This window comes from Abrus precatorius, unplaced genomic scaffold, assembly GCF_003935025.1.
Source record: "Abrus precatorius isolate BTA unplaced genomic scaffold, Abrus_2018 Scaffold9, whole genome shotgun sequence".
Lineage (NCBI taxonomy): Eukaryota > Viridiplantae > Streptophyta > Magnoliopsida > Fabales > Fabaceae > Abrus > Abrus precatorius.
In genome coordinates this window covers 1,606,336-1,632,430 of record NW_020874439.1, presented here as the reverse complement: position 1 = coordinate 1,632,430, position 26,095 = coordinate 1,606,336, and the positions used below count along the sequence as shown (strand labels likewise).

The 26,095-nt window shown below is 27.6% G+C and overlaps 1 protein-coding gene across 1 annotated transcript; it reads right to left on the bottom strand.

The window, feature by feature from the left end:
• Positions 1-4,534: 4,534 nt before the first annotated feature.
• LOC113849496 (SNF2 domain-containing protein CLASSY 4-like) lies at positions 4,535-9,252 on the bottom strand. The gene is made up of 3 exons (XM_027479443.1): positions 7,141-9,252; positions 6,725-6,868; positions 4,535-6,484 (listed from the first exon to the last, which is right to left on the bottom strand). The coding sequence occupies exons 1-3, from the start codon at positions 9,250-9,252 to the stop codon at positions 4,535-4,537; spliced, it is 4,206 nt and encodes a 1,401-aa protein (XP_027335244.1).
• Positions 9,253-26,095: the final 16,843 nt, after the last annotated feature.

Below are 26,095 nucleotides of genomic sequence, written 5' to 3'. Positions count from 1 at the left end.
TTCTACTATTCTTGCTTTAGCAAGAGGCATTCTCACTTGAGCGAAAGGTGTGAGAATAGGTCCAAAGAGCTCCCTGTTTTCCTGCAACTCCTCGCCTGAGTGAGTGATGTAACATATTTAATGTTTATATTTAATGTTTTATTTTTATTAATAAACACTTTTCATATGCTTTATTTTTATAGTTTTTACCATTTTTTACTTATTTGAATAAATTGGGCCTATTACAAATAAATGTTTTAATTTTGTATTTTCGGTTATTCTAATCTCTGACTACTCTTTTGGCCATAAATTTTTCTACAGATGTCATTTTTGGCTGATTCTAGTTGCATTGGATTTTACATATCCAGGGCTTCAAAATGCATACATGGATCACTAGATTTGGAGTTGTTTTTTATTTTTTATGATTTTTAAAGTTGAGCCAGATTTGCTGAATATTATTGCGGGATTGCATTTGAACCCTTGTTATTTAATACTTGTATTTAGGCTCTTAGATATTATTGAGGCCTGCATTTTGGCTACCTAATTTACCCTAATCATTTTGAACTCTCTCATTCTTTTCTCATTCTTGCATGGGTTAAGCATTTTGATAGAAGGCTAAACCTCTCGTTCAATCTGCAAAATCCAAATGTTGTAATTCCGGCTTGAGTTCTGCGCTAATTGCTCCGAGTTTGTTCTCTTTTTCTCTCTAATCTCATAATTGTTTATTGCGATTGTGATTGACTTTTCTATTGTTAAATTTCAAATTAGGACTCGATTGATGCTCTAATTTGATAATTAATGCAAATTAGGTTAAATAACTATTTGATTTAATTCGTAACTCTATTCAATTAGGTTATTCGATTGAATTAATAATTGAATTGGGTGATTGTTCAAACATGGATTTGAATCTTTAGATATTATGATAGTCGGAGTTACACATAATTGGTATTATGTGGATTGATCTTTCTTAATTCATTTTTACTCACTTAATTCTGTTTGTAATCTAATTTAATTAATTTATAATTTTTAAAACCCTAAAAAACCTTATTTCCATTTTTTTAAAACAAAACTTAAAATTAAATTTGACTGAGAATGTGTCTCTGTGAATTAACCTAAGTTTGACTCTATACTACAAAATCTTTAGAAAACTTAATTGTTTTGATAGCGACTTGGCAATCGTCTATCAATGAGACCCCTTCTTACTTAAGTGAGAGGATAATTGGGATAACTTTATCCTATCTCGCTTAAGCGAGAGTGTTCTAGAATGCATTCTTTCAAAAAATTCTATCTTGCTTGAGTGAGACGTATCTTGCTTGAGTAAGAAACCCTGCACCAAAATTCTTATATTTCATGCAAGGGCAACAAAATTGAGGATGTTAGAGTATGTGTACATTTGTTATGTCATGAAATAATGTCACATCACATTCAATCATGGTCAAACACTCTAACCAAGTCAAGTGTATTTCAAACCAATCTTCGTTCCACCATTGTCAATTGTATTTTAAAAAAATATAATCATGCAAACACCCATCATCCAATAACAAAAGTTAAATAACTCTTCCTTTAATTTTATGAAAGTATTCCCTCCCCTTACATTAGTTTGATGGGTGGACTTATCCTATTTCGTATTTTCTTCCAAATAGGCGTTGTCAGGAATCACACAACTTTGTGAGCTTTTAGTGTTTAGGAAGTCTTGGTGGAACAAAGTGTTTGGCTATTTAATGACTTATTGATACTAAAGTATATTTTCCCATATTAATTACCTTATTCCTTGACACTCTAGCATATTTCTTGACTTAGCTATTACCATTTAACCTTTGGCCTAATTGTCTAATTTCATGAAAATTTTCTAAAAAATATGTTCTTAAGTGAAGTTTCCTTATTCATTCAATTTGTCTTAACTTATTTATTTCAATTTTCCTCCTTCAATTCACATAAATCCTTGCAAATAATTTAGAAAATTGCAGCCTCATCAATTCAATAATTTCTCCCTTGATTTATAAAGTTAAGTAATCCTCAAGGATTTCATGAATCAAATCCTATTAATCCTTTTTAAATTTTAAAGATTTATATAATTTTGATCTAAACAAAATTTTTTGTTCTCAATTAATCTGCTAAAGAAAAAAAATTATCAAATTTGAAAATGTTACAATCCAAACATCAAAAACAAGAAATTATGGCCTAATTTAAATAAATTTGTCAATAAGTACTTGTAGAAGTTTTAAAATTAGTAGTAAAATCAACGAAACTTTTTTCATAAATTAAAATTAACTTATGCTTCTTTATTTTTAGGAATTTTCTCATTAAACTTTGGTAAAACTAAAATTATAATTATTTTTAACTTATGCAAAATTTTCATTCATTTTTCGTGTTGATTTTTTATAGTTATTATGGCTTCTAAACTTAAGAAAAAGGGTGAATTAGGTTTTAACAATTCTTTGCTTTTCAACACTTAACATCAATTAATCTTTTTAATTATAATGATTAATAGAAGAAATGTAATATTAGAAATATAAAATTGATGAATTAACGTGAGATGTGATACAATCTTCAATTAGAACATAGTTATGCAGCAAAATCAAACATATAAAAAGCTATTGGTAATGTAAAAACAGAAATTAAAAGAGATAGGGTTAAAGAAAATCACACAGACGATTTATAGTAGTTCACTCTCACCATTTGAGAGCTAAATCCACTTCCAAAATACCTTTGGGAGTTTCTTCACTATAACCAATGAATTCAATACACCAATTGCTTTAAGATTTCTCACTTAAAGACTTCAAATCAACAAAAACACCATTCTTACTTTACAAGCTCTTGAGATCCCTCACTTACAAAGACTCAAATTCTCAACAAGATACAAGAACACAGAAAGAGAATAGCAGTAGAAAAACTCAAAACCCTTTTACATGAATTAAAATCAGAACATAAATATTTCTCAAAAGATTATGATTAAATTGCTCTCATGAAAAGGTTTAATGTGAAAATTAAATGTTCTCAAAATACTTTTGTGTGTCTCAATTAGGTTTTTCTGTGACATTTTTATAGGATAGAACGAAACTTTTAACAAAAGTTCATCATATAAGAAAAAGTTGGTTGGTTGGTTTTAATAACAAAAGATAGTTAAGACAATGTAGCAGAGATACATGGTAATTGATGACTAATCTTAGTAATTAATTTTTGGATAATTCTGATTAAAAAAAATTGAATTTTCAACAAATAGACCATATTGTAATTAATTACTCAACTAGTATCGAATTACTAAATGGTCTTGTTTAAAAAGAATTGAATTTTTAACAAAAAGAACAAATTGGTTATCAATTATTTCAAGTAAAGAATTAGTTATAACTCTAACTTAATTAAATTTTTAAGTATGTAAACCTTCATCTTAAATTGAGTGAAATAAAGATTTTATTTTTATAAATTTTTAAGTGTGAGAGCAATTAAATCAACTCTCTTAAAGATTATCATACATACAAATCAAACTATAATATGCAAAATAAAAGTTTATATATGTAATAAAAGTTTATAGATCATGGTTTATATATAGATACGATGGATAGTAAAAACAAAAAGATGGGTTTTAGAAGATATCTTAGTAAACAAACATGGTTAACGTTCTTTTCCACTTCATTCACTTTTCTTCTCTCTTTTCGACAGTCTGGATACTAGAATCCGACATTTTTTTTAACTAACAAAACCTCTATTTATTTAGTGATTATTATTTAAAAGTGTAACAAAAAAATTAGAATTTATTGTCTAATCAATTCAATAATTTCTCCTTTGATCTATAAGGTCATTAATTCTCAAGAAATTCATGAATCAAATCCTATTAATCCTTTTTAAATTTTAAGGATATATATAATTCAAATCTGAAGAAAATTCTGTTCTCAATTTAATTTGCTAAAGAAAATAAATTAATAAATTTGATAATGCAAACATCAAAAACAAGAAATTATGGCCTAATTTAAATAAATTTTTTAATAAGTACTTGTAGAAGTTAAAAAATTAATAATAAAATTAATGAAACATGTTTTGTAATTTAAAATTAACTTATGCTTTTTTATTTTTGAAAAATTTCTCATTTAAATTGTATAAAACTAAAGTAATATAAATTATTTTTAACTTATAAAATTTTAACAAGAACTTATATAAAAATTTGTCTTGACCTGAATCGTGCCCTAAATCTTGGTTTATACGTAGATAAGGAAGATAGTAAAAGAAAAAGGGTTATAGAAGATAAACCTGGTTAACGATTTTCTTCCACTTTGTTCACCTTTCTTCTTCTCTCTCTTTGGCGGTTTGAACACTAGAATCCTACATGTTTTAACTAACAAAACCTCTACTTATTTAGTGATTATGGTTTAAGGAGTGTAACAAACACAACGACCCACAGGATAAAATAATGGAATCAATAATTCCAATGAACTTCTGTATTCAACATTTAGCAGTAGTTATTGCTACTGCATACAGAACAAAAGTCTAACATATAACTGTCACAAACAAAAAAGATGTTTCAACCAGATATAACTAATAAATTTCAAACATCCAAGTATCAAGGGCCAAAATTCTCTAAATCTTTTTCCCTTGGATGTACCACACATTCACTAAACATGTCTTTGAGTTTTTCATGCTGAACCATGTGATCAAGAACTGAATCCTCAAATGTTACAGGACAACTCTTAGGCTTATCATTTTCATTATTTCTATCTGAAAAAACCAGTTCAGATAACCGGTCCTTCTGTGCTTGTTTACAGTACTTTGTGCATTCAGTGGTGCCCTGTGCAAGGAGATGATAAGTGTAAACAACCTTCTTTTGGCCAAGTCTATAGGCTCGGCAAATAGCTTGCCTTTCCACTGAGGGGTTCCAAACGACATCAAGAAGCACAACCCTTGAAGCTCCAATTAAGTTAATGCCCTCAGAACATGCTTTTATAGATGCAAGCAAAATCTTTGCTTGGCTATTTGCATCATTGAAGTGATGAATGAGGAATTGCTTTTGCTTCTGGTCAAGCCTGCCATACATATACAACACTTCCTTCCCATCAGACCAATTAAAAGCGGACCCAAGTTGGTCTTTAATTAAGCATAAAGTATCAATGTATTGGCTGAAAACAATAATTTTCTCATTGTACGCATCACACAGTCTTACAAACTCCATCAAAAATTTGGTTTTGACTCCTCCATAAGGGTCCAATCTAAGTTTTTCCAGCTGATCCCCGTCAATAACAGATTCTTCTTTTTCTGTCAGAGAGCATTTGAGGAAAAGGGATGGATGGACTGAGACCAAAGCCAACTTGTGTTCAAAATTCAATATGTTCTGAGAACCTTCAATGCTCTCTAGAATTTCCTGCTGCAAACTGTCTGGCTTCAAAATCAGCACACAATCTCTCAACCCAGGAAGGTTCTTCTTAAGAATGCTACCTTTGTGAACATGAACAAACGGATCCATCAGAAATTTCAGCTGGTTTATTTTATGATCAGCAGGATTTGCAGAAGAAACTGGTTCCCAACTCACGTCTTTTGGTGCTTTCTTTTCATGCATTAGTCTACTCAGGCAAAATTTCTTTAGTTCTTGAGGTATGCTGTCAGGAAACGATGGTTTCATTAGGCACAGAATGTTATAGAGTTCCAGAAAATTGTTCTGGAAAGGAGTCCCCGAAAGAAGGATTCGCTTTTGAGTTCTACTTTCTGAGAGAACCTTCCAAATACAGCTACGCTGATTGCGAGGCGTGTGCCCTTCATCAAGAACCAACAAACCAGGATAGTCACGCAGAACCTTTCCCATTTCACTTTCAATGATCACCAGACTCCTTGCGCGTTTCTTTTCGGTTTGCATGTTCCCTCTTTTCTTCCCCTTTTTATCATCAACTTCAGACATGCCCCCTGCAAGCTTCTCATACAAATGATAGCTGATTAATAGAATACTCTTCTCTTTGTACCACGAACACAACTTCAACATGCGTATGGCATCCTTATTCTGCCTTAGACTTCTAGACCACTCAAGCTCTTTAGCAGCATCAACATTTTCTTTCCCTGATAATTCAGGATTGTTGAAGTTATGGAATGGGATTCCTATGTCCCACTTTCTCAACTCATCTTCCCAAGTAAGCAACAAGTTAGCAGGAGCAATGATAACTGGTAGGCATTTTGGAAACACTTGCAAATATGTCTGAAGAAACACCATGGTCAACCTTGTCTTTCCAGTTCCAGGAGCATGAGAAATAATGCAACCACCTTCACTACAAGGATCAACATTCTTCAACGTGCAGAGGTCAATGGTTCCTGCCAATCTAGTCCAAATAAACTCAAAGCCTTCTTGTTGATGAGGATACAAGCTCTCTTTAATGTCAGGAATAAGGTCCCAAACTGTGCCTTCATTGTGAGACCAAACTGCCTCTGAGTCACCACCAGAGTCATTAAACCGAACCCCATCAATGTGTGAGGTGTTCCCTCCACCAGATGACACCCTTTTACCTGATCCTTCAGAATGAAACTCGTCCACCTGTATTATGCACAATACAAACAAGGGCACACGTGTCAGTGCTTCCTATTAGTGTGTTTCATTAGGCATGCTAGATCCCACAATCAAATCAGAGCAAACATAAAATAGCAGTTTCTTATTTAAGCTCCATGGATCCCACAGCAGTCAATATCTGTTTTATTTTTTGCATAACAAAGAAAAGAACACATAAATACTTAATAACAATATTGATCATCATAGTTCAATAGATAATAAACTCACAAACGGTGGGGTGACATATTTGATCTCAGTGGCAACCCAAAGACACAATCTGCACAATATCCCAATCTGTTCATCAAGATAAAAGTCATGCTTACACAAGGAAACTTGATTTTCTCTTGCTTCATTTGTCCCTATACTGCCAACCTGCAAATCATAACATACAGAGTTAGTAACTGATTTCTTTCTCCTCTTATATAAAAAAAAAAATGTTTGAACATCCATCCATTCGTAAAGAATTCAGAATAGAGCTCAAATACTCAAAATCACATGCTACAGGTATTCATGAAGAATTCACTCATATGCCTATAATAAACTTCAAATTGAAATGTTTTTAATAGCTAATGACTGTAACTGAAAATGTATATATATTTTTTAATATTTTTCTTCATCCTTTTAGCTAGTAAAAGGAGATTTACCTGGGAATTGATTTCTTCAAGTCTAAGCAACATTTCCATTTCTTCCCACAACATATCCAGCTCCTTCTCAGACTCTGATTTTTCAATGGGTTCAACCTTCTTTAAGGTCCAATTCAAAGGGACTGTCTCTCTACAAGCTGGTGGCTGAGTCTCCTCACGCGGATCAACATCATCCTCCTTTTCTTTTAGCCCGTTTGAATCAACATCTTTTACCGAATCATGTTTGCCCCAAAAGCATTCAGCAAGCAGTTTAATTAAACGTTGCTCCTTCGTCCTAGATGACATCATGGGGACTACATGCTGCTTATCTTTGTAACCAGATTCATTATCCATCACCCTTACCTTCTTCTCACGATTATTACTGTCAAACCTATCTTTATGCTCCCATTCCTTCTTGTTCTCCTTCTTAACTTCAACTGAATCTTCTATCTTCTCTTGGTCTTTTGGAAAAGAAGCAACACTTCTCACACCTGTAACTTTGTCATGATCATGCTCTTTTCCTTCATGCGCATCAAGATTCACAGAGTTAATAGTATTGGCATTGGCATCGTTATTTTTCTCACTCTTCTTGTCTATAACTGACACACCTATCTTCTCTAGGTCTTTTCGCAAAGAAGCAACACTTCTCAAACCTGTAACTGTGTCACGATGATGCTTTTTTCCTTCACGTGCATCAAGATTAACCCAGTTACCAGTGCTGGCATTGGCACTGACATCATGATTTTTCTCACTCTTCATGACCATAGGTGAATCTCCTATCTTCTCTAGGACTACTGGCAAAGAAGAAACACTTCTCACACAAGTAACTTTGTCATGGTGATGCCCTTTTTCTTCATGTGCATCAAGATTCACACAGTTACTAAAGCTGGGGTTGGCATTTTCATTGGCATCATTGTTTTTCTCATTTTTCTTGACCATGGTTGAATCTCCTGTCTCTTTCGTCAGTGGTATACTTTGATGATCCCTATCTTGTTTTTCTTTATCCTTTAATGCTTCATCTTCAGAACGCATAGAGCAATCTGTATTTTTCATGTACTCACCAAAGACTTTGACATCAGAAATGAAATTTTCTACTGGTTTTTCTCCTCTATTTGCTTCATGTTTCTCTGCTGCATTCTTTGCTTCCTCCTCATGAATCTCAGATTCACTACTGGTCACACTGGCACAATCTACACTAATCCATTGATCGTGATCTTGTTCACCAGAGTCATTGTCGTTTATAAATGTTGGAGTCCTTTCACGCTCCTCCTCCTTTATCTGTGTAACTTTCCTTTCACCTTTTTTAATGAAAACTTCATTGATTTCACTCGCCACCTTTCTCACCTGCTCCTTCACCATCTTGCTATACGTCCCCTGCACGCTCTCCCTCTCATCGTCATCAGAAGAGGTATCACTCTGTTCACTGCTTGAGTATTCACTCACAACATCAGCTTCAAAATCCTCATCACTGGTCTCCATATCCTCACTCTCCGTTGAAGACAAAAGATCATCGTATTCATCATATGAACCACTTTCACCCACGCCATGTTCTTTCTCACTCTCACCATCCCCATCTGAATCAATAGTAATTATAGCCGGATATTCAGGTCCACCACAACCAGTGTCACTATGGCCAAAGTTTTCAACTTTATCGCCAAATACATAATCCTCTTTCCCTTCTTCACTCTTCTCTTCCTCTTTAACACCAACAACAACATTAACCTCAAACATCTTCTCAGAATGCCTCAACCCCTCTTCAGTGTCATTACCATTATCACTATCATCGATTTTAATCATCTCACAAGATTCTTCATCATCACATTCTTCCAAACATACAATATCTGGTTCAGCTACCTTTTTACCCTTCAAAGCACCAGATAATGAAGGTGCAGCTCTAGACCCAGATTCAATCTTCCCACTTGCACCCTCTTCAAGCAAGTTTTCTCCCAAGCAAACCACGTCATCTCCATCTATCCTTTTCTTCATTCTCCTCCTCTTCCTCTTCTCAGCCATTACACCACTCTTGACACTCATTCTCCGCTTAGTCGAGGATGATCCAGTGTTTGAAACATTCAACAGGTTTAAAAATTTCTTGCTACGGGTTCTGCTAGATACAGGAACCAAACGATCCATGTCAAGAAACAAAGCTAAAATCAATAAAAGAACAGTTTTTTTTTTCTTTTTTTCTTTTTTTCTTTTTCCTTTTCAACTTTACAACGAAACAGAAAGCTTTGTTCTCTGAAATACTGCGACAGAACAAGCAGAGAGAAAAGAATTGTAAGTAAAAAGAACAAGGAGAAGAGAAGACCGGAAGCGTGACAAAGTAGAGAAAGAAAAACGGAGAAGAGAAGGAGAAAAACAATGCAGTTGGTATTACGTGCCAGATAAGAATGCAAATCGACCCTTTAACACCCTATTTTCATGTAAAAAAATCAGTGTAAAGAAAGAATCGAGAGGTCAAAAGGTCAAAGGATTTTGTCGCTGGGGAGAACTGTAAAGATACCCTTTTACCTGCACCTAAAGAGTAAATGTATATATGGAAACTTCCTTTTATATGTATGTAAAGAGACTTTTTAATGGTTATTCAATACTCATAAAACACTGTAAATACAAATAAAAACTTTTATTAAAACTTAAAAGAGAGCATGTTTTGGATGTTTTTATTATTTTTAATTAAAATAATATTTTTAATAGTTTAATGATAAATTTCCACTTTAAAAGTTTATAGTGATGGTTAAAGAAAAATAATAGATAGATTAAAAAGAATGCTTTTATATTGTGTGCATCCATATTATCAATGCTTAATTGGAAACGTAGGAGGTCAGGTCCTAACCGCTACGATTGTTTCCATTTTTGTTACAAAGATTATTAAAGGTTTGACTGAAGCAATTTATTATGTGTTTATAGTGAAAGTGTTTCGAAAGTGGAGACACTCAGCTTCAGTGACATAAATCACGTTTAATTTACTTTCCTAGGAAGCCAAAAAAAAATAATAACGACACGCTTAAGAATGGATTAATTTTGATATTTTGTAAAATAATTTTATCCTTTTATTCTTATAATAAATATTAAATAGATATTACATATTTAATATTTATAAAGAAAAGATAAACATAAATTTTCAATATAATCCAATATTTTTTAGTAGATATACTCATGTATTATACAAGTTTGTTTATACTTTTTTATAAATTATTTTGTTTTAAAATAAATATAAATAATTATAATTATAATTTAAGAATAAAAATATATGATAATAAAATTTTATTAAGTTAAATAATATTAAATATAATTACATCAAGTAAGATTATACAATAACTTTTTATATACAACATTTTTTTTATATTTTTCATCCTTCTCATAAATAAATATTTTATTTTATTTTATTTAATATTACTCTAAACAATGAAACATACAGCTAATTATGATAAAATATAGGTTTTGAAAATTATAATTTAATAATTATTTTTGAATTTTGTTTTCATTGCATAATATATTTTTATTAAAAATTATTTTTTTTTCAAAAAAATATCACTTAGAATTACTTGAAGTTAAAATTATTCACGAAATAAGTATTTTAACACTAATATTATTTTTTGTAATTAATTTTTTTATTATTTTTTTCTCTTACATGCATGTTAAGGAGTATTATTCATTTGTATATTTATAATACAAAATTAATATTCTTAAGTAGCATGATTGACATTCTTTCTTGAATTGCAAGTAATAATAGAAAAATTCATTAAAATTTAAGCCATTAAAAAATTCAATTGTATACATAAGTTCTTTTTTAGTGATTTTATCAATTGTTTTGTAATCTTGTTAGAAATTTTATAGTGTTTCATTAGCCCTTCAATTATATATATTAATTATTAATATGATCAATGATGTTATTAAAAGGAGTAAGTATGATTTTTTTTGAAGATATTTTTTATCTTGAATTTGTTGTTAAAAAATTAGATAAATACTTTTAACAATTTGTTAGAGTAAAACCCTAATTAACTAAAGTAGATATTGGCTTGAAATTCTTAATCTCAAAGGAATGTCTCTATACTTTTTACTAATTGTTATTCTCTAACTTATACGAGTCATTTATTAAATTTAATTTATGTGGCAAGGAATTTGTCAAACTTGAAAAGATATTGATAGTTCTTGTACTTTTAGATAATACATAAATTTTACAATGACTTCATAAATAAAATTTATTAATGCATGCTTAAATTATGTTTTTTCTTTGTCCTTTTAATAACATGTACAAGTAATATTTGTCTAAAATCTCTTCTAAAAAGTATGTGTTGTCATTTTGAGAGAATTTTAATGTATTACCAAAATATTTATGACCAATAATATCTTTAAGGAATTTATCAAGAGTCTCAATAATTAATCTATTTATCTCATCCCAAACAATTAGATATGCTTGAATTATTAATATGGCAAATTGAGTGTTAAAAATATTTATAATATGTAAAATTTAAAAATATAAATAAATAAGATATAAATAGAATTCTATATATAATAATGTATTAAAATGTGAAAAAAAATAATCTTTTAAAACACATTTTTATAATTTTTTATGACAAATGAAAAAATAATTTTAATGCTGCTAATATTAAAATTTAGTATTTATTATCATTCCATTAGCATGTATAATATTAATAAAATAAATAGTTTTTATCATCTTATTTTATTTAATATATGAAAGATTTATAAGTTTTATAAATAATGTATTTTTGGAAGTATTAATAGTAAATTCAAATTATATTACTATAATGAAATACATAATTTTATTTTACATTTTTATATTTTTAATTTTAAAATAAAAATTAAATATTATATATGTAAGTATAAAAGTTAGTAAAAGTATCCACTCAATATTATTAAAAAATTTATTGTAATTACAAAAATATTAAATATTAAAAGTATATAATTGAATGTGAGCGTTAAGTATCTGACAATGCAACTGTAGATACTATTCAATGTAAAAAAACAATTGTCATTATAATTATTTATCTAAAAACTATTTCATTATAGATATAAAATTTTCAAAAATTAGTTCTCAATTATGGCTATTATTTTATCTATAATTTTATACCTTTTATCTCTATTTTATTATAATATAATAAATGTATTATAATGTATTTTATGCTATATTATATAAAATTATTGAAATTTATTTTTTGTTTTTATAATTTTTTTGCTTTAGTTAGTATAAAATATTTAAAATTAATTTATATTATTATTCAATTTTAATTAATCGTTAATTTGGCTATAAAAGTTGCACCTGATATTGTTTTAAAAGATTAAATTTTTTTTTTCTACATAAAATTATTAAAATTCACTTTAACTCCTTGCAAAAAAAAATTATGTTTGAGTCTCTACATAATTTAAATATGATAATATATAATAAATATATAAAGGAATAAAATATAAAAAAATAAAAATAATAAATTTTAAAATAAAATTAAAAAAACATGTTGTCGAACAAGTTTAAGTAAAAAAACTACACATAAATGTAAATTTTTAATTATTTATTTAATCAATTTAAATTAAAGGGCTATACTAAAAGTTAAAATTTTATAATTATTTAAATTAATGTTTATTTGAAATCACTGTTATATAAGTTTAAAGATATTAATATATTATTACATTTAATTCTAGTATTCTTAAAATTTTATATAGGAGTTTAAAATTCTTTTTTTAATTTTTCCTATATCTATCAGTTATTATTTTAATTTATAAAAATTATGAAAAAAAATTGGATATTAAAAAAATATTTGTTTAACTAAACATGCATTAAATTTTAAGAATAAAATTATAAAAATATAATTATTTATTAACTTTATAAAATAAAAAATATTAAATTATAACTTACAATATATATATATATATACACACATATATATAGAAGTTAATAATGACTTTTATATATCATATAATAACAATGATTTTTTTTAATTTTAAAAAATGTTTTGGAGATCAAGATACTTTGAAAGAGTAATAATACAATGAGAAAAATGTGATAAATATAAGAACAATTGAGTATAATAAGATGATAATTAAATATAAGAGCAACGTCAGTAATACACTTTAAATTTATTAATAAAATTTATTAAAAATTACAAAAATATGATGTCTCACTTATTCTTACTTTTAAATTAATATTTTAATCTCATACTTTTATAATTTTCAAGAAAGTTTAACTAATAATGTGTTATTAGAGAAAGATTATAAGCAAATGTGTTACTAGCATTTCTTGTAAGTATAAATATTGCTCGAAACACAAATAGTGTATACATTCTATTTGTATTCAAATAAATCATGCTTTTTTTTAATATATGATAAATTGATATTATATATAAAATCATATCTGATTTCTTTTTTATTTTTATTAAAGATATATCTTAATAATATTTTTTAAATTTTAAAAATATATTTTAATATTATATATAGTGAATATTTTATGTTGTAATTAAGTAGAAACTACAATAATTTTTTATCTAGACTAAAAAATGAATTTCGATCATTTTGTAAGAATTAAAAATATATTTAACCTTCTTTTTTAACATTACAATGACGTGAAACTTATTTAATCAAATTAACAATTAACATAATATGAGTAATAAGAGAAACTAATTCTGAACATTTTATATTAATTAGGGACTAAAATAAGAAATATTATACTATAAAATATATTAAAAAGTTATTTGGTATCATCTTGGAAAATAATTCAAATTTCTCTGACAAATATTTTTGTGTAAAATTTCATGTACTTGAATAGCTGTTACTTGGAGTGCTACGTATAAATTATTATTGTCAAAGCTAAAATTACTACTATTCAAGAAAAAATGGTACTTTGTTTAAAAGTGTTTATCAACTTTAAAATTTTTATATAATTAATATTTCATGTAATCACTAAAGTCCTTTCAATTATAGACTCAAATAAATAAAATATCATATTACGAAACATATATCTAAAATGTAAAATTTCTGCTTTAATAAGTTTCTTCTTATAAATCAAAATTAATTTCTTGTTGTGTTAAAGTTTAAATTTATACAGTGAGATAACAAAATAGTTTTCATTCAAATAAATGAAATGATAGTCATTACTTAATAAATTGAAAAAGTTATTAAAGGGGATTAACTTTGTTGGCATAGAGAGGGATGAAAAAAATGAAAAAGAAGAAGAGAGATATAGTTGTAAGTGGTGTTGTTACTACTACAAATTGAGCGACGTTTTATCTTTGTATGTATTTACAAAGTATAAATTGTTAAAGTGTGTTTTTAATTTTTATTTTGTAAGAGCTTTGATGCATAAATGCTTCTAAAATGATCTTAAAAAATAAATATACACAAAATCACTCTACAAGTAAATATTGGGGAATAATTTCGTATTGCAATGCAAATGTTCTTTAAAGTTACTTTAAAGAGGGATTACAGATAAGATTGCTCTGGAAATTACTGCTCTAAAAAATTTAAAATGATATAGTGAATTTTTTTTAATAAGAACTAAAAATAAATTCTGATAATTTTAAATAGGTTAAAATCTTATTTAACTCTTAATTTAAACCTATATATGTGTATTTGCATGTGTACATGTATATATATGTATAGTTTGGTTATTGCAATATTATTCTAGTGATGTATGTATATTTACGTTCTAGCCTAAACTAATATTCAAATCTTGTACTGCCTATTTTGTATAGATGGGTAGTTAAATGGAAGTTAAGAAGCAAATTAAAACTTAAAAGAGGAGGAATTTAGATTCCCAAAAGACTATTAGATGTTAGTGGAGCTAACTATAGTTATGGAATAAGCACATTCAAAGAGGAGTTCATTATTGTTATTTAGAAAGCTATATAGGCAATAAGTAGTGTTAAGGTCAAATTTTATATTAGTTTTAAAAAGTTTCACTACTAGCTAGCGAAGTTTACCATAACATGGATTATGTCACCTAGTTATAATTTTAAAGCTTTTTACTTATAAATAAAAATAGGAGGGACTAATCAAGAGAGGCAATGGCAATAATCATAATTTCTTAATTCTTTAATATCAAATCATGTAATACTCTATTTTTTTAATATAATTTTCTAATGCTCTTGTATCAACTAAATGTAACACAATAATTTTCACTGTGCTTAAATACAACTAAATGAAATGCTCAAATTTTATATGTAATTTTCTAATGTTCTGAAATTAAATAACAGAGAGCTTCTAATAATCACCTCTAATATCAAATAAATATAACGTTCTAATTGTAAATATAATTTTTTAATATTCTTATACCAATTATACATGATTTTATTTTGATTTTATATTTCTTATATTCTTATACTAATTATTTAAATAATATTTTTGAATCATGTCAAAATTTTTATTATAAATTCCTAATTCACAAATATTATTCAAATTGACATTACAATTATTAGACAAATAAATTTTTTTATTAAAATGTTTTAAAGTAAAAATTTAAGAATTTTATTAATTTTAACTCTTAAGACGAGTTTAAGTATCTATAAATAGAAAATTTTTATAAAAAAAATATACAGTTATTGTATTAATGTTATAAAAATATAATAAATATTTTTTTTTAATTAAATTTTATTATTATTAATTATTTATCCTCAACTTTTAAAACTGAGGTTAACAGAACTCAAATTTTAAAGAGAGCATGTTTTGGAGATTTTTAAAATAATATTTTTAATAGTTTAATGATAAATTTTCACTTTAAAAATTTGTTATGATGGTTAAAGAACAATAGTTCATAAATTAGAAAGAATGCTTTTATATTGTGTGCATGAAAATGCTGAATGCTAAATTGGAAATAGGATATCAAGTCCTAACCGCTACGCTTATTTCTATTTTTGTTACAAAGATTATTAAAGGTTTGACCGAAAGAATTTATTATTTGTTTATAGTAAAAGTGTTTCAAAAGTGGAGATGCTCTTCAAGGACATATATCTCGTTTAAGTTACTTTCTTTAAAAAGTGGATAAAAATAATAATAATAGGCTTAAGAACGAATTAATTTTAATAATTTTTTAAAGGAATGTTGTCTTTTTTTCTTATAATAAATAATAAATAAATAAACATATATTTTTTTATATAATCTAATATTTTTAGTATATTTATTATCAATTTAATTATTTTCTAATACAAATATTACTAATAAATATATTTATATATTGCACGAGTTTGTTCATATTTTTTATAATTTTTTAAAATAAATATAAAAACTATAATTTAGGAATAACAATATATGGTAATAAAATTTTATTAAGTTAAATAATATTAAATATAATTATATTGAAAAAAATTTATAATACTTTTTTTATACAATATTTTTTATTTTTTCATTTTTTTTGGTAAAATTAATTTTTATTCTTTTTGTTAATGTTACGCTAAACAATGAAATGTACAGTTAATTATAATTAAATATAGATTTTGATAAATATACTTTAATAATTATTCTTGACTGTTATTTATTATTATTATTATTATTATTATTATATAGTATATTGTTATAAAATATTATTTTCTTCTTACAAGAAAATGTCAACTGGAGTCATTTGCTCTTAAAATTATTTGCGAAAAAAGTATTTTAACGCTGATATTATTTTCTGTAATTATTTTTGTTTTAATTATCTACTTTCTTACATGCATGATAAGGAGTATTATTTCATTGCATATTCCTAATGTGGCATTGATAATTGACATTGATTCTTGAGTTGTAAGCAATATGGAGAAATCTATTAAAATTTAAAGCATTCAGAAATTCAATTGTGCACATAAGTTTTTCTTTAGTGATTTTATGCTTTGTTAATCTCGTTAGAACTTTTGTAGTGTTTTTTTAGCCCTTCAATTATATATATGGTATAATTATTAATATCATCAAATGTGTTGTTAAAAGAAGTAAGTATATGGTATATTTTTAATCTCACATTTGTTTTAAAAAATTGGATAAATACTTTCAACAATTTATTAGAATGAATCTCCATTAACTTAAGTAGATATTGAATTAGAATTTTTAATCACGAGAGAATGTCATTTCCTTCTTTATTAATTGTTGGTATATTTTTCATCTTCAACTTGGACGATTCATTTATTAAATTAACGTGCCAAAGAAGTTACTAGAGTTGAAAGTGGGGTGTTGATAATTCTTATACTTTTTGTTAACATATAAATTTTGCAATAATCCCACAAACAAAACTTATTAATGCATCCTTGAATTATATTTTTTTGTACTTTTAGTATTACGGATAATATTTGTTTAAAATCTCCTTCAAAAAGTATGTGTTGTATTTCGTTAAAATGACTTCAATGTATTATGAGAATATTTATAGTAAAAATATCTTTGTGGAACCTATCAAAAGTCTAAAAAGTCAATTTATTTATCTCATCTCAAAGATATTCTTAAATTATTAATTAAATAAGTATGAAAATTTTGCATAATCGAGCATCTATCATCTTTAAAAATATTTAATAGTATCTGAAATTTACTATGAGTTATTCTACCATTGAAAAGTATTTCTATAATAGTAATATAATAGCTATAAAATTTAAAAGTATGAATAAAAAAGATATAAATAAAATCCTATATATGATAATTTATTAAAGTATTTATTAAAATGTGAAAAAATAAACTTTTAAAGCATATTTTTATAGGTTTTTTTTATGACAAATGAAAAATTAATTTTCATGATTCTAATATTAAACATTAATATATATATATATATATATATATAATATTAATAAGGTAAATAGTTTTTACCATCTTATTTTATTTAATATATAGAAGATTTATAAGTTTTATAAATAATGTATTATTTGCAAGTATTAATAGTAAATTCAAATTATATTAATATAATAAAATACATAAGTATCTGATAATTTTAAAATATTTTAAAATAAAAATTAAATATTATATGTGTAAGTGTAAAAGTTGGTAAAAATATACACATAATACTGATAAAATTTTTTATTGCAAGAACAAAAGTATTAAATATTAAAAAATATATAATTAATAAAAGTATAAAATTGAATATGAGCAATGAGTTAAGTATCTTATAATGCAACGGTTGATACTATTCAATGTAAAATATTAAAACAATTGTTATTATCATTTTTATTTGTTTTTTGCTAATTAACAGGGCAAAACGCCCAAAAACAAACATGCTAATTACTAAACCTAGAACAACAGATCTTCAAAGAGTCCAGCCTCAAAAGAGGATCCAAGGGAAGAGGAATTTCATTTTTTAAGACAATAGAAGCAACCGCAGACTCAGCCCCATCTTAGCCAAACAGTCTGCACATTGGTTTGTTTCTCTAAGAACATGACTAAACCTAACAACTTAATACTACGAAGGAGGAACCTAATTTCCTGTATAACAAAAAATAAAGGATGATTCTTATTCTGAATCATTGTAATTAAAGAAATGGCCTCTTTACAATCACTTTCAATCCAAATAATATGAATGTTTTTAGAAATGACTAATTTGAGGCCCCAGAAAATTCTCCAAAGTTTAGCAGCAAGAGGGGAATAACAAGGTTGGAGGAAATTGCAAAAACCAGCTATAAATCTTTCCATGTAATCACGTATAAGGCCACCACAACTAGCAGTCCTTAGGTTATACGCAACTGAACCATCAGTGTTCAATTTGAAATGCTTGTCCAGGGGTGGCTGCCATCTTATCAGATCAGTAGGCTTACCATAATGAGAAAGAGATTTCAAAATACCTCGGCCACAAAGATAAAAGAAATCAATTTCATGAATAATTTTGGTCAACAGGCCTTCATTGCTTATGGGACCATTCTAAAAAATAATAGAATTTCTATTATGCCATAAGTTGCAAATCACAATTCCATACAGAATATGCCAAAATGGCCGAGAATAAAAATTAATGGTAGACAGATTAAAAATAAGCCAATTATGAAGACCTAAACTAAAGAAAGGAACTCCCATATCCAGGGGAAGCAACTTAGACCAAATCTGTGATACAAACCAGCATTCACGGAGAACATGAATCACAGTTTCAGGTGCCTCATTACACCTGGAACACAAAGAAGAAGTAGTCATATTACATTGAAATCTCTCATCATTAGTTAAAAGTCTCCCATGAGCAACTTTCCACAATAAAACAACAATTCTGGGGTAACCTTTCTAGTCCCAAATTAGTTTAAAAAGTTGATTATTATTACTCATGTTATCATTAAAATCAGAAAGAAGAGTATAGGCTGAACTGATAGAAAACAAACCATTGCTAGTCAACCTCCAAAAAAAACTGGTCCTGGGCATTAGTAATTCTGGGAGGGTCAATCTTAGCAATCATATTACAAACAAAATCAGGAAGAACCTGCTTCAGTATTGCCAATCCCAGCAGCCATTATGAGAAAAAATAGCCACTGACTTTTGTAACTCCTTAGAATTAACTATATGGGAAGCATATCTAGATAAATTAGGGATATTATGAGCTAATGGTCTTTCCAAAACCTAACTATCATACCATTACTCAGAATCCAACCCAAACCTTGATAGAATCTATCCCAAACATCCAATATTCCTTTCCATATATAAGAACCAGTTTTACGACTAGTACAAACCTAAAAATTTTCTAGGCTAAAATTATATTTTTAATAAACCACTTGAGCCCATAAATCATTAGGGGATGTTAAAAGCCTCCAACAAAGTTTCATTTTCAAAAGTTTGATTAACTAATTGAATATTTCTAAAACCCAGACCTCCCTCACACTTGGGTTTACACACAGTCTTCCAATTAATAAGATGACATTTTTTCCCATTCAGAGAACCCCAAATAAACCTTTTACAGAATGTATCAAATTCCTTACAGATAGCTAAAGGAATAGTAATAGCTTGCATAAAATAATTAGAAATACTCATGAGACAAGATTGAGCAAGAGTAATCCTACTAGTCATAGATAGAGAATTCATTTTCCAAATAAAAAGTTTCTTCCTAATTTTATCAATAATGAATTTAAAATCCTGTCTATTAGGTTTTAGGTGGTTAATAGGAATTCCCAGGTAATTACCAAACTGATTAGACTTCCTAAATCCCAATCTAGTGCTAAGGTCTTGAGTGAGGGCAGAATCACATCCATTACCAAAATACACAGAAGATTTATCTTTATTAACAACAAGACCAGAAACAGAGGCAAAATTATTTAAGACTTCAGATATAATATTAACATTTTGATGGTCAGCTTTAGCTATTAAAATAATATCATCAGCAAACATGAGAATGGATATTTTAGGACCCCTATTACTAAAAGAAAAAGGCACCCAACTACCATTCTCTACTCTATCCTGAATCAAGTGACCTAACCTTTCCATACACATAACAAAAATGTAAGGAGAAATAGGATCTCCTTGTCTAATTCCTCTGTTAGGCCTGAAAACATCTGTACCATTATTATTCCAATTAATAGACAAAGATGAAGGGGAAATACACAGATTTATTAAGGAAAAAATATTGGAATTAAAACCCAAAGGTTGAAGAGTTTCAGAAATAAAGTTCCACTTAATTTTATCATAAGTCTTTTCTAAATCTATCTTAATAATCATGAATTTATTTTTGTGGCTTTTACTATTCATAGAATGAACCAACTCTTGTAAAATAAGGGTATTATCAATTCCCTGCCTACCAGGAATAAACTGGCTTGATTATTAGAGATAATATAAGGAAGAACCCCCTAATTCTATTAGCCAACAGCTTGGTTATGATTTTATAACTAACATTGCACAAAGATATAAGTCTAAATTGTTTAATATTTTCAGGGACATCTACTTTAGGAATGAGAGATATCATAATGTCATTCACCTCAGAAATTTTCATAGGGTTATTAAACACATCAGAGACAAACTTAAAAATAAAAGGGGCCAAAAAATCCTATTGATCCTTAAAGAAAACCGCATGCATCCCATCCGGCCCAGGAGATTTAAAATTTCCTATACTGAATAAAGTTGTTTTAACCTCTTCCATTGAAGGAACATAGTTTATCAAATCCAAATTAGCATTCCTAAAAGGAAGAAAGGTAAAAATTGTTTCAAGATTATTACTAATAGGACAGGAATCAAAATAGATATCCCTAAAATATTTTAGAACCATAGTTTCTAGTTTAATAGGATCAAATTCCCATTCTCCCTTATCATTCTTAACGGCCTCAATGTGATTAGCTTGTCTACGAATTTTGACAGCCTTATGAAAAAACTATTATTTTTATCACCTAGATTGATCCAGCTAGCTTTATAATGATGAAACCAGTAGGCTTCTTCAGAATCCAAAATATGATGATATTCTAGCCACAAGGAATTCCTGAGATTGACTAGGAAAAGGTTATATTTAACATCTAATTTATTAGTAATGCCCCTGATTCTATTAAAAAATCTTCTTTTTATTTAAAAAATATTATCAAAAACATTCAAGTTCCAATTAGAAATATTATTTCTAAAGTTAATTATGTTTTCAATCCAAGTTTTAGAAGGGACCAAGGATTTCTTAACCTGATTTTGAAAATCATCATGAGTTAACCAAGGAACCAAGAATTTAAAGGATTTATTACACTGTCTAGCCTGGTCCTTTTCCCTAATTTTTAACCACAGAGCCATATGATCTTACTTAAGGATAGGGAGGTGAATAACTGAACTATTAGAGAATAACATCCTCCAAGAGTTATTAACTACAACTCTATCAATTCTGTCTTTAATATCACCCCTCTACCAGATGAAGAGACTTCCCTTAAATCTCAAATCCTGGAGCCCACAGGTATTAAGACAAGCAGCAAACTAATTAAGAAGATTTATATTAACAGGTCTGCCCCCAGATTTTTCTTTTTCAAGGAGAACAACATTAAAATCTCTAGCCAAACACCAAGTACATTTCACTGTATAACTAAAGTTAATAAGAGATTCCCAGCATTGAGCTCTAAGCCCTTCCTGAGGATTGACATAGACAGAGGATAGGATCCAATAATTTTGATCAAATTTAACCCTTAAGTGGATAAAAAATTTAGTCTTTTCTAAAATATCAACCTTAATTTTCCTAGAGTTCCAAATTCCCCCAGAGAAACCCACTGCATCAACTTTTACACGACCATCTAAATTAAATCTTTTCATAACTGCATCAGCTTTGCTAAGGTTAATTCTTGGTTCAGAAAGGGCCAGAAAATCCAGATGATGGATCTTAATAAGGTCATTTATAAGTTTGGGGAAGGTATTTCCCCCAGCACCCCTACAATTCCAAAAAAGGTAATTCATGAAATCAGTTTTTAAGATTGAATACATCCTTAGGATGCAGAGATAATCTTATATTCTCAGAGTCAGAGATATTGCTATCAGTTATATCCAGTTCCTAATTTTTCCCTAAATCTAGGTCTATTAAAAAGGTCCTATTAGGTGGTCTATCAGTAGGGTCCGGATATGGAATTTCTTTTCCTTTCCAAATAAAGTCAGGGTTAAGTCCTATAATGTCTTGGATGTTATGAATAACATTCTTATTCTTTTCTAGAATTTTCGCATAGGTGCTCATTAAGAACATAGTTTCTTGGTCCTCCTTACTAGGTTGGAATACTTGTGGAGTTTGATCCTTATTTATGATAGTGTCTTGGTTCTGTGTAGGCCTTAAATCCTTGCCTTTACTAGTACTTTCACTTTTAAAATTCAATTTATTTTTGCCCCTTCGCCTGCCATTATCATTTGGTTTGATAGAATTCTGAGGCTTGGTTTGCTCCTTAGAGACTAAGTGATCTTGAGTACTAGATTACTTATTCTGGAATGATTCTTGACACTCAAGACTGTTATTTTCTACTTCCTGATTCATAACCTTATTATTGGTACTTAAAACATCAAACTTGGATCTAGATACAACATCCTTTACATTTCCATTTTTAGAATTAATCCTAAGACTTGCTGGGGAACTAGCCCTTCTCCTAAATTTTTTTTTTGCTAGCATCGAAGGACCGAAAAAGGTCTTCCTCTTTCCTATCTTCATTAACAGGTTCATCTATTATCCTATTTTTATCCAGACTAGCACAGTTACCTAGACCACCTTCCTCTCTATCAACATTAATAGGAATACTAGACTCAGTCTCCATATTTTGCTAACTAGGTTTGACAGACTCTACACACATCTCCTGGCGATTGCCATATTTACCACAAGTGAAACAAATCAAATGCAGCCCCTCATACTCCACCTTAAATTTTTGCCCTAAAGCTTTGAAAGTTGGGATCAACTTCCTCCTACGATCTATTTCTATACATATCCTAACAAACTTCCTTCTAGAGAGAAGCGATGTATAGAGATCAACTTTTAACATAGAACCCAAACAAGAACCTATCTGCCACAAGAACTTATTATTATACAATTCTAAAGGTAAGTCAGGAATCTGAACCCAGACTGCAATACGCCTAAGATTATAATTTTTAGTTCTAAAAAGAGGTCTCCACCTTTGGACTAAAAGATAGTGATCCAGAATCAGCCATGACCCCTCAAAGAGAGCCAATTTATAATCCTCCATATTTTCAAATTAAACTAGGAAGAATTCATTGTTTAAATCTAAGATTTTTATGAGGCTACTTAGTTTCTGATTAATATAGTTAAAGCTGACAATTTTACTAAGAAGTTTTACTATTAGGGTGTACCTCCACGACGCACACCACCCCTCATAGTCCTTTAGAGGAATCTTGAGATCTGGACACAGATTTTGTACCGTATTATGAACAGGGCCATTGTCTTCATTCTCATCCAAAATGTTAAAGTCATCTAAAACTGATTTTAATATTTCAGCATCATTTAAACTGAGATCTAAGTCATTAACCCCTATAACTTTATCCTTATAAGAATAGGGTTCAGAAGAGCGAGGGATAGAAGGCACCTTAGTGCTATGATTCATCAAATCCATCTCCTTCTTGGATCTTTTCTTACCTTCAGTACGTTCCATTTGTCCATACTACTCAAACCAAGACAGTTAGCAGAGACTCTTCCTTCCCAGAGAGCAGTTGCTAGATTCAATGTCGCTCAAGCACGATTTGGCTTGGGAAACTAAGACAAGAACCCTAGCAGCGTTTTCCCTTTTCTTGAAAGAACGAATGGTAATCTTGGAGAAAACTCTAGCAGCGCTATTTAGAAGATTCCTGATATTATCGTTATTTATCTAAAGAATATTTCATTATAGACATTAAATTTTTATTTTATAATTGTAAAATTAGCTCTCAATTATGACTATTATTTTATTTGTAATTTTATAATTTTTTATTTCTATTTAATTATAATATATGTTAATAAATGTATTTTAGTACTACATCATTATAATGTATTTTACGCTATATTATATTAAGAGTTAAATATATTGTTAATTTTTATAAAATTATTGAAATTTATTTTTCAATTTTATAATTTTTGTTTTATTTTTTAGTTAGTATAAAATATTTAAAATTAATTTTATTATTATTCAATTTTAATTAATCGTTAATTTGGCTATAAAAGCTTCACTTGATAGGTTTTTAAATCTATATAAAATTATTAAAATTCCTTTAACTCCTTATAAAAAAATTATGTTTTAGTCTCTACTATATTTAAATATAATTATATATAATAAATATATAAATAAATAAAATATTAAAAGTCAGTAAATATATGAAAATAGTGAATTTAAAAATAAAATTAAAAACCTGTTGTACAACATGTTTAAGTAAAAAAAATTACACATAAATGTTAATTTTTAATTAATTATTTAATCAACTTAAATTGAAGGACTATATTAAAAGTTAAAATTTTATAATTATTTAAATTAAAGTAATGTTTATTTGAAATCACCGTTATATAAGTTTAAAGATATTAATATATTACTAGAAAAAAAGATATTAATGTATTATTACATTTAATTCAAGTATTCTTAAAATTTTATATAAGAGTTGAAGTTTTTTATTTTTATAAAAAATTTACTATATCTATTAGTTATTATTTTAATTAATAAAAATTATTAAAACTATGGATATTAAAAAATACATTTGTTTACTAAACATGCATTAAATTTTAAGACTGAAATTATAAAAACATAATTATTTATTAATTTTATAAAATAATGAAAAATTAAATTAAAACAAATCAAATAATAAAAATATTAAATTATAACTTACAAAAATATAAAAAAAATTAATAATAAATTTTATATATCATACAAGAACAATGATTTTTCTTTATTTTAGAAAATATTTTGAAGACGGAGATATTTGAAAGAGTTAAGAATGAAATGAGAAAAAGGTGATAAATGGAAAGAATAATCAAGTATAATAATATGATAAATAAGTATAAGAAGAAAGTTAACAATATACTTTTTTAACACACTCTAAATTTATTGGTTAAAATTTATTAAAAATTATAAAAATTATGAAGTCTCATGTGTAACATCTTTATTTTTATTCAACACAATAAGAGTAAAATTTTAGAATTTATATGAAAATTTACTTAAATTTATTACTGGTCAAATATAACATGTGAAATTATTATATATCCTGTTTATTTGCTCAAATGTATCAGAATTTTGAATAATAAAATAATAAAATAAAAAAAATTTTAACAATAAAAATTGAAATAAAATGAACACTCATTGTTCTCTTGATATACAAAATAGTAACATTTACAAAATATTCATCAAAATACATCAAAATATATTAAGACTATTTTCCAACATTTACAAAATGTAAAACATAATAAATTTTAATGACCAGTCTATCCATCACATGACCAAAGAGATACTAATCATCCCTGTGCCATCCCTCTATCATCGCTATATCATCGGAGTCGAGATCATCATCCGATTCAAAATATAGATCACCAGGATCTGTAGTAACTTGGGTACCCGTCATCTGCTCAAATGTTTATCGAGATGGTCTTCCAAGATGATCATGATCATAGTACGTCAACAAGTAGGTTAATGCTGCTAGGGTCCTCACGGTGCCAGGAAAG